Source organism: Phycodurus eques, chromosome 22, assembly GCF_024500275.1.
Source record: "Phycodurus eques isolate BA_2022a chromosome 22, UOR_Pequ_1.1, whole genome shotgun sequence".
Lineage (NCBI taxonomy): Eukaryota > Metazoa > Chordata > Actinopteri > Syngnathiformes > Syngnathidae > Phycodurus > Phycodurus eques.
Genome location: NC_084546.1, coordinates 537,517 through 547,929, shown reverse-complemented (window position 1 = coordinate 547,929; position 10,413 = coordinate 537,517). Strand labels below are relative to the sequence as shown.

The 10,413-nt window shown below is 48.5% G+C and overlaps 1 protein-coding gene across 5 annotated transcripts; it reads left to right on the top strand.

Moving 5' to 3' along the window:
• The first annotated feature begins 44 nt into the window (after nt 1-44).
• LOC133397384 (23 kDa integral membrane protein-like) lies at nt 45-8,681 on the top strand. Of its 5 annotated transcripts, none has more exons than XM_061668204.1 (10): nt 2,423-2,474; nt 3,635-3,825; nt 5,216-5,272; nt 6,460-6,579; nt 6,656-6,730; nt 7,360-7,455; nt 7,546-7,680; nt 7,758-7,790; nt 8,139-8,222; nt 8,308-8,681. In XM_061668204.1, exons 2-10 carry the CDS (start codon nt 3,766-3,768, stop codon nt 8,398-8,400), a joined length of 753 nt encoding a protein of 250 aa, XP_061524188.1. In that variant the 5' UTR covers nt 2,423-2,474; nt 3,635-3,765; the 3' UTR covers nt 8,401-8,681. The 5 variants fall into 5 exon arrangements, with proteins under 5 accessions (XP_061524189.1, XP_061524190.1, XP_061524188.1 ...); XM_061668203.1 differs by lacking the exon at nt 2,423-2,474 and adding an exon at nt 3,361-3,452; XM_061668202.1 differs by lacking the exon at nt 2,423-2,474 and adding an exon at nt 3,459-3,550.
• The last annotated feature ends 1,732 nt before the right edge of the window (nt 8,682-10,413 follow it).

The following is a 10,413-nucleotide window of genomic DNA, read 5'->3' as shown; positions in this document are numbered from 1 at the left end:
TTCCTGTGTCAGCATCTCGTTTCCTTATTCTGCTTGTTTTCCACTCGTTGCAGCTGCGACGACGCCATTTCACCTTCTGTTTCTTCAGACTTTTGTTCTGTCGGTCGCAAGCGGCCCCCACCTACAAGCTGCCCTGTTCCGCTTCATTGAAGTCGGTACCATCTTTGTTCCGCTCGTTCCGAGGTGGCACTCGGCACTCGAGTTATTTTGAGCCTGACGTCAAAAGCGTTTGAGGTCCGTGACGTCGTCACTGAATTCTTTTTTGCTGCTGGATCTTTTCAACGACATCAAGTTGCAAATATTGGAAAGTTGTTGTTGACTCGCGGCGCCTTCGCAGACGAGGCGTCCGGTCGGAGCGGTCGCCGTTCTTTTGGCGCTCGTCGGCGTCTGCGCTGCCGGTGAGGCGCACGTGTGTGTCGTGCGTCTGTTTGCGTTGTCGCAGTTTAGCGGCGTGATGCGGGCGGAGTTGCAGGTCGGTGGAACGCGCCGGCGCCCCCTCGGGCCGGGAGCCGCCACAGCGCCTCTCTTCCTTCCCCGTGTCGCCAGATGGACGCCGGCGCCGACGTTTACGTCCGGGACCGGATGGACGAGCTGCGGGCCCAGGTGGGTAACGGCGACGACCCCGCGCCCTCTAACGGCCAAAGGGGGACGCTCGCCGCGACTCGGAAGGCGCGCGAGACTGGGGCGACGCCGCTTCCCGTTTCCTGTCTGTGCACGCCACACAGGTGGGTGCGCGCGCACCTTTTGAGTGCGAGCGTGTGCGTGCAGTTTGTTGATGTGGTGGATGTTCACTGGCCATTTGACTGAATGACTTTGCTTTTGAATTTGATTGAATGTAATCCTTTGATGTCCATTTTTCCGTTGTGGTTTATGGACCCGTCCGAAACTTTTGACCCGAGGTACGTGCATGAGAAAAGCGAGCGAGGGAGCCGGTGGTGATTTGCGCACGAACAGATGATTTTCTGATGTGAAATTGTTGAGCATTGAATGTTATTAAATGTTTCTTTTTTGGTGTGTTTTTCTTTCAGCGCAACGCAGCGCAGCGCTCGACCGAGTGGGCCGCTGCTTGGGGACCGCCCACTTCAAATGTGAATTTGGGAAGGACAAGCATTTGTCACGTTTGTCTCACAGCCCCGCCGGCGACCGCTCCGGACACGCTTTCCATTCCGAGGTGTCCGACACGCAATCAACACAACACAACCGCAGCGGAACGCAACACGAGATAAACACAAAGTAACTCAACGCAACGCAACCCAACCCAACCGCAACACAATCAAGTACCGCGTTTGGCCTTATGGCTGTGTCTGACAGTGTTTTTGTGTTCATTTATGTCTGGGTTGTGTATTTGTGTGGTGTGTGTGTGTGTGTGCCATGTTCGGTGTTTTTGTGTACGTTTTCTTTATTTGTGTGTGTGTTTAGGTGTGTGCATGTGGTTTGTCTTCATTGTTCATGTGTGTGAACATTGTGTTCATTTTCTCTGTGTGTGTGTGTGTGTGTGTATCGCAGGTGGCGTTGGCGCTCGGCGACCCGACCCGCCCAAATCGCAACGCGACCCCGACCGACCCCGCTTGCTCAAACTTTCACAGGGTGAGGTGTCCTAATTTTCATCCATCCAGTTTCCGTAGCGCTTCTCCTCACGTGGGTCGCGGGCGTGCCGGAGCCTATCCCAGCTATCTTCGGGCGAGAGGCGGGGTACGCCCCGAACCGGTCGCCAGCCAATCGCAGCGTAATTTTCATACATTTCATATTTGTGAAGGAGAGACAGCAATTGTTTTTTGATGTCACGAATCCGTTCCAAAGTTTTCCTCCTTCTTTGGTCCACACGGGGGAGACGGAGAGTCCCAATCGGCGTTTTTATGGACGCGTGTGTGTGTTTGTGTTGATTTCCTGCTGTGTGTTACTGCCTTGTCCACATCCTGTCTTGTCTGTTTTTGTTTTCTGACACTGTTGTTGAAAAATGTTTGAAAGCCTCTTGAAACATGAAAGCAATTTTCAACTTTTGTGATCCCGAAATGCAAACGTCGCTCGTTTAAATGTCGCCAATGTTTTGAACGTGTAAAACACCCACGCTGTAATTGTTTGCGTTTTTATTTCAAGCGATTTGTCAACCGATGAACACAACAAAATGAGTGAAAGATTTTTGAAGTTGCCCAAAATCACGACTGACTCGTCTCTCTCGCTGTCTTTTTGTCTCTGTCTCCCCAGTTGCGGTCGGTGTACGATGGTGTACTTGTGACTGCTTGTGACGATATTGTGCAAGCGAGCTTTCATCCGGGAAACCCAAGACCAGTTAGAACGGGTAAGGAATGAACACTCGATGTCGCTCGAGGCCGGACGCGAGTCCGACCTTTTCTTTTTCCGATTGCGCGCGCGTGCTAACACGATCCTCTCCACCGCAGGGACGCCTGACTTCTGCCTCCAGGCCCGTAGGGGGCGACGTCGCCGCGGCTCGCTCCCCGTTTCTCCTACACGTGGTAAGTTTACTCGTTAAACAAACGAGTCACTCATTTCGCACGAAACTTTGTCCAACATGAAAAACACTTTAAGGCAGACATATGACTTTTTATTCATTTCAATTCAATATTAATTTCACCACCTGGAATCATCTTCCGTAGCGCTTCTCCACACGTGGGTCGCGGGCGTGCAGGCGCCCATCCCAGCTGACTCTGAGCGAGAGGCGGGTTGCACCCTGAACTGGTCGCCAGCCAATCGCAGGGCACATAGAAACAAGCAACCGTTGTACTCACATTCGCACCTACGGGAAAATTGTTCATCCGCCAACCTAGCGTGCATGTTTTTGGGATGTGGGAGGAAACCGGAGTACCCAGAGAAAAGCCACGCAGGCACGGGGAAAACATGCAAACTCCACACAGGCGGGGGCGGGATTTGAACCCGCAACCTCACAACTCCACCTGGGCCGTGCCGCATCCTGCCGGCCGTCGAAAGCGCAACACATCATTTCCTGTCCGAAGCGCTTTCACGATAAAATTCTCATTCCTCCAATCCTCTATGATTGTCCTTGGCACATCGCCATGACGACAGCCAGAACGTCCTTCAGGAAATTCAGGAAAAGGTTGCTTTTGAAATTCAGGAAAAGGTTGCTTTTCCTGAATTTCCCTCCTGAGGGAACCGAACGAGACACGCCAGTCACGCGATCCCTGCCGGCCAATCAGGCGGCGGGAACAATTTTCCCGGTTGCGACATTTCCGTAGGCCGTGTTGGCCACAGTACACACGCACAGTCAAACGCACGCACACACACACACACACACACACACACACACACAAAAACATACAATGAAACACGCGTAGGCATGCCCACGCACGCACGCACGCACACACGATCGGATGCTGACACACTCGTGCAAACATTCACTGACACACATGCATACAGGCACACAAACAGTCACAGGAGCACACGCACGGAGTGGGCGCGTCCTCGTTAGCCAGGAGGTAAACACATTGTCGATGTACATCAGCTAGAACTTTGAGAATTCCATCCAAGTGCTGCCAAAAAACACTTTTGAGGCTTTTCAACTCAACTTTTCTTCGTGAGCTTTTATTGAAAATGACGTCAAAGCATGTGTGAGCGTGTTGCTAAATGATCCTAAGTTGTGCGTGTGTTTTTGTTTCAGCGCGGAGGGGGGCGGTCTCTCTCGCCATTGTAGCGCCGCGCCGGCACGGACGCGCGTTTCTACCACCCTGACCAGCTTCCGCTCATCAAAGCGACGCACACGCACTCACGAGCTCCGACTTCACCTTCAAAATGGGAAAAATTAACGGCTGCCTCAAATGTCTTTTTGTCTTCTTCAACGTCGTCTTTGCTGTAAGTACGACTGCTTGCTCTTGCGATCGCCCGCGAGAGCGCGTGTGTGTATCATGGCGAGAAAAACGAACACTTGTTTCTGAAGTCACCTTTTTACATGAAAAATAATCCATTCCATTTTTCAAAGTATTTTGTTTTATATTGGAAGCAAAAGTTGTTTGAAGCTATTTCATTGAAGATATTTTGTGGTGTTAAAGTTTCCAACTTAAATCAGGACTGTGTAGTGCACATAGGAATACAAATTGTAAAGGAATGTTTTGAAAATGGGGGTGTAAAAATCCATTTTGAATCATTACAAAAAAGTTTTGACTGTTACAAACAGTCATTTGTATTCATTTTATTGAATTTATTTTTCGGCGGTAACATTTACACCCCACGGCGCAGGAACACAACTTGTTTTTAAAGAAAAAAATTGAAACTGGGGGGAAGATAAAGTAACAATTTGTGATTTGGAAGCACATTTAATCATGAGGTGCTAAAGTTTAGAGTGTCATCCAAAATGTACGTGATTACATAACAATGCAAGTCATTTGTGAAAGAATGTTTTTAAAAGGACAAAAGTAAGCAGTTATTTGTTTTTTGGAAGTTGTATGTTTTGAAGGAATCAAGTTTCCAGAAGAATGGATGTCATTGTGTAACAAACAACACATGCAAAAAAAAAAACATCCAAGTACATTTCCACTCCTCCTCCAAAAACCCCATCTGGCCTCGTTTTGTTTTCCCGAAACACAAAGCCCACCGCCCCCACGCCCACTTTCAAGTCAGCCAGCACTCTTCTTTTTTCTTTTTTCTTTTTATGACAGTGGGGCAAACACATTCTCCGTTTACAGCTGCAACACTTCTGCTTTCTTTTCTTCTTTACTGCAGCGGGGGGGGCAACACCACACTTTCTATGTTTCCGGTTCTCCATCACATTTGACAGTTGTCCTTTAGTTTTTTCGGGGGCAAAAAAATCCCGAACCGAGCAGGAGGAGATGTTAGGTCGTTGGACTTTTGAGATGAACGACGTCGTCCTCTCGGAGTCTGCCGCCAGAACTCTCATGATGTCGTTACGCCACATTTCGACGACGTTATCTTACGCCAAGTTACTGTCGCCTCTGTTAGCTTACGCTTTGAAGTTACGTTACACGACTGTGTTACATTATGTTACGACGCGTTATATGACACTACCTCGTGTTACGTGACATTTTGTGTCATGTTACGTTGGACTACGCTATGTAATGTTATGTTCCATGACCTCATGTTACATTGCGATGTTGTGGCATTATGTTACAATCCCAATACTGTTCCTTACGTTGTTCCACATACCTTCCAGTTGATGATGTTCTATTACGTTGCCATTTGTGACAAAGGGAGCACATGTTAGGCTATGTGTTTGTTTGTTTTTCAGATCGTGGGATGTCTGCTGATCTTCGGGGTGGTGAAGGCCAGCGTCTACAGTGCGCAGGTAAACGACACAAACAATAAAAAGAAAAGGGCTTTTGAAGCTATAAAAAAAAACCTACTACTTCGAATACAACTATTATCGAGCAAACTTGGAAAACTACTGTGTAACAACTACTGCTGTAAAACAACTCTTGTAAGACAGTACAAGTTATAAAATGAAACTATTTCAAAGGAACTGTAACGACGACCAGCGAGCAAAAAATTCAACCGTAAAAATGACGACAGCTACAACTACTACTATCAAACAAACTACAAAAACAACAACGTATATGACCTCTGTCAAATAAATCAATCAAATTAAAATTAAAATCCACAAGATCGCCAAATGAATGGTGGAAAAAAACAACTCTTATAGTACTGAAACAATAACCACTGTAAATTCAACGACGACAACAACTCGTCGTCGTACAAGTTGTTGCGACTACAACGCAAACTGTAACAACAATTACGATGACGAGTACTTTCAAATGACACGAACGACTACGAGAAGAAAAAGTGGAAGAAGAGTGAAGTTCTGCACACGTGTTGCCGATGTCTTTTCACTTCATTTGAGGAAACGCTCAACAATGTTTCGGACAACTTGAAGCGACATGGGAAGCGTTGCGCTCGCACAAATGTTGTGAAGGTGTAGTATTTCCTGGAATGCTCGTGAAGGCCGTGCCGGGAAACAACGTCATTTGCGGGGGGGTGGGGGGGGGGGGGCAATTTGCGCTGCCTCTGTGCCAAATGGGAAACAATCCGCATGTGTTTGGATTGCTTCAATGACCCCCCCCCCCCCCCCCCCGATTGCCCCTCGCCACACAAGCGGATTCATTCCAACTGAAATCGCGGTCCGATGGCACCAGAGTCAACGACTTCCATTTGGAGGAAAACGGCAAGGAGGCGGCGGAGGACGCCAAAAGTCACACCCCCAAAACTAACCACAGATCAAAAATGAAATGTTGAAAAAGATTCCAATCAAAAAGCATATAAAATGCTCCAATCAACCATTTTAGCATTTTACGATGAACTTTTTAAAAATGGAATAATTGGTCATTAACAACAAATAAATAAATGAATGACTGTATCAACAATGACAATGAATTATTTTATGATTACAATTGTGTTTGTTGTTCTTTGTGTTGTATAAATCATCAACACATTTGATTTGAGCCGTTTTAATTGTGTTGTGGCGCGCGTGCTGATCAGCTGTCGGCGGTGGGCGTCCCGGGCCTGGGATGGGCGTGGGTGTTCGCCATCGGCGTGCTCGGCATTTCCTGTTTGGGAATCTACGCGGGAATATCCGAGAAGGAGCTCGCCCTCAAGATCGTACGTCGCCGCACGGAAGTCAGGTGACGGCGCCGTGTGCGTGGGGTGCCAACTTGTTTGTTTGTTTGCTTGCCAGTTTGCCGGCTTCATGGTGGCGGGGATGGTCATCATGCTCATCTTCGGCATCGTGGTGGTCGTCATGAGGAACAAGGTCAGGCGGTCGCGTTTGGACAGAAATGCACCTTGAGTGCTTGTGATGATTTCTGTGTTTCTTTTAGCGCAGTGGTTCTCAACGTCGTCGGAGGTTGTGAACCCCGCAAGTTTCATAAAACTCATTGTGATGTTTTTCGACGTCAAAACGTACGTGCACAAATTCAACGGCGGCGGAACAACTTTTGGGGTTGTCGACGTCGGGGAGCTGATGGAAATTTCCATTCCCGAAAAGGGGCAGGCACATCACTCACATTGGGTAAAAAGGTGGGCGGGCACATTAGATGAGTGCACGAGCGGAAGCGTGTCGTGTATTGGCCGCGCGGAAAATCGCTGTTCAAAGAGCACCGCCGGCGAATGCCGGTTTTTACTCAGGAACCCAACGACTACCTATCATGGCGTTATATTCATGGCATGTATGATGATGGAAAGCGGTCTCTTTTTCTCCCCCTTTTTCCGTGCGGGTGCGCATCTCCACGATTGCCACGATTTGGTTTTCGTGGGACTTTTTGGAAGGGCTTCGTGTCGGCGTGCATGTTCGGACACCGTATCCCTTTCGAGGGGAGCCGGCGTTTGCGCTTGTCGAGTGACCCGTCGTGTGGCTTTTTGCCGTCCGCGTCGGCGGCGAAGGTGAGAGACGGCTTCCGCAGCACCTCGGCCGAGGTGGCCGAGCCCTTCATGGCGGAGGAAGGCTTCCGGGCCGTGCTTCGGCAGCTGCAGGAGAGCGTGAGACGTTATCGTTTGCATTTTTGATATTACGACAACACGTCGACGCTCCGCTTTGAAAGCCGACTCGCGTGTCTCTCTCTCTCTCAGGCTCACTGCTGCGGCTTGGTGAGCGCCGGCGACTGGGGCGACGACATCCCCGCCTCGTGCGGGTGCCGACCCGGATTGGACGGCTTCGGAGGTTACGGACTCTTCGGACATCCCGGATGCAAAGCCCGACCTCAGGTAGCGGCCGCGCTGACCGCTTTTAGCGCCTCGCTCGCTAACGCGCGACTGACCGACCGACGCCGTTTTGTTCGCAGGGAACCGCGGGCCCCGATCAGATCTACCAACAAGTAAGATTGTCACTCAACTCCCTCACGTAGTGTCCGTGGAAAAGTTACAAAAATTCAGGCCCTGACACCCGTTTCACCGATCGACACCAAATCTGGGGGGCGTGTCTATCATCGTAGGAGCCGTGCCCGTAAATCGGTCGTTTCGCTTTGAAGCGGAGTGAGTCCCTCGTCACCCGTTTCAGCGATCTACGCCAAATTTGGTGGCGATATCTACAGTAACATAACTGCACGCATAAATCGGTCTCAAGGACCCATGTCTGAAAACAAACAGGAAGTCAGCCATTTTGCTTTGAAGCAGTCACTTTCCAGGGAAAATTAACCATCGGGGGTCACTTGTCGTCCTCGCAGCCCTGCGGCGAGGTCCTCGTCACCTACGCCGACTTCTTCTTCAACATCGCCATCGGCTTTCTCTTCGGCTTCGCCGTCACCGCCGTGAGTCGAGCCGAAGTCGCGAGTGCGGTCGCGCCGGTCCGGCCGAGGTTGTAACCTTTGTGCGTGCGTGCGTGCGTGCGTGTAGCTTCTGGGCCTGCTGGTGTCCCTCCTGATGATCCACCAGGTCCGACATCATGACCGCGGCGCCGCTTCGTCCATGGCCATGAAGGGCTACTGAGACGGCGAGATCTGCGCTTGAGGATTCTATTTTTTATGCTCGAAAAATTCGAGAATCTCTTCAGCCACCTGCACTAGAACGATTCGACGTTGACAGTCCGCTTTTGCTGAAAGTTTTTATACCTTTTTATACCATTTAACAAAAGATATCGATAGAAGTGTGAAGGAGACAAACTGCTATTATGACATTTTTGAAAAATAGAACTGTTATTTCGTGCCCATTTATTTGTCTGTGATGTCAGATGGACAACATTAAATTGTCTTTTTGTGTGTGTCTGATCAGTTGACGTCATATTTGCCTTTTTGACAATATGCTCGCCGCTCACCACGACGCGGTTCACTTTTTGCAGGCTCGTTGCGCAAATCGTAAAGTTGGAATTTGATATCACTGATTTTTGGCCTCATCGCAGGAATTTGCAGACTCGCGTTGCAATAAGCGTGAGCCAGGAAGAGTTTGTAAAAGCGTTAGCGTGAGGAAAAAAAGGTCAAGTGCAACGTGTCGACTGTAAAGCAGAACATCGTTAGCCTACCACCGCGAGTTGTAATCCCTCCAGCGGGGGGGCAGGTTGGGTCAAAAGGCAAAAGTGCGCCACGGTTCCGGCGACCCCAAGTGGACAAAAACAATACCTGCACCTCACGTGCATGTTTTTGTATGACTATCTTATATATATATATATATATATATAGATATATATATATATATAGATATATATATAGATATATCTATATATATATATATATAGATATATATATAGATATATCTATATATATATATATATATATATATATATATCGCGAAATGATGAACCCAATATGTGCTGGTTACTTTGTCGATTTTGGTCCCTCGGGGAAGGCAGTGGAACGTTAACGTTACTGATCGTTCCTGACGTCACTTCCGTACAATTCACGTACTTTGGAAATGACAGCAAAAGCACAATGATCAATCCCGCTCGCGTTCCGGACAGGACACGCCCCGCTGCGAGATGATTGGGAGGAAGAAATGACCCTTCCCGGGATGCATCTCGCATTTGGACGAAATAAAAAGCGGAAGTCGGGTTTCTGCTTTTCCCGCCGGGATGCGGCAGCCAATCATCGTGCGGCGGAGCGTGTCCTGCCGCGAAATCAGGTGGAATCCAGAACAATGCTCCAGAGAGCTGAAAATGTGGCAGGGAAATATCAGTCGCTTTGATTTGTGCTTCTAGTGAAAACAACTTGCTGTACTTCCACACATTTTTTTTGCATTTTCAGCAAGACAACAAGATCTTATTTGAAGAATCTTATACAGGCAGTGGGAACGAGTTATATTAGCAGATTTTTTCACCTATTTTAGGAACAGACTGTCTTCAGTGAAAAATCTGCCAATGGAAGTCGTATGAATTGACTTGATAAGATTCTTACAATGTTTCTTGAAACAAGTCTTTTGTTTTGAACAAAGTCAAAACTCTCGTTAAACAAATACGGTCAGATGTTTTCATTTGATAAAAGATGAATTCATTCACTCGGTAAAGATGAGGCGGTTTTTTTTGGGGCGTGGCGCTGCAGCTGTCCCTGTCAGCCACCAGGTGGCAGCACAGCACAATCTCTTCGTCTCGAAACGGACCTCAACCGCCAACCGGCAGCTATCAATTATTATGACCGCGATGACGATAATGAAACACTTCATTCACGTCGAACGTTTGTTGGGTGATCGAGGAAAAATCCTCCACGAGCAACAAGAGACCAGGTGCCAAAATGCAGTTTTTGCAGCTGCTGCTCTGGTCGTGGTGTTGCGGCCCTCTTCCGAACTCACGAGGTGTCAAATAACGTTTTGTCTTGTTTGCTTCTCGCAGTTCGTGTCCCGGTTTGTTTTTCTTTCTGTCTGCTCTCTCGCACTCTTAAACCTCGTTCTGCACGACTGCAATCTTTCGCAAAATAAGCACAGAGGCAGGAGACAAAAGTCCTCCGTGACACCCAAAACCTGCTGCGGCATCAAGCGCTTCACGGATGCTCCGTTCTGCAGAAGCGAACAGCCGAG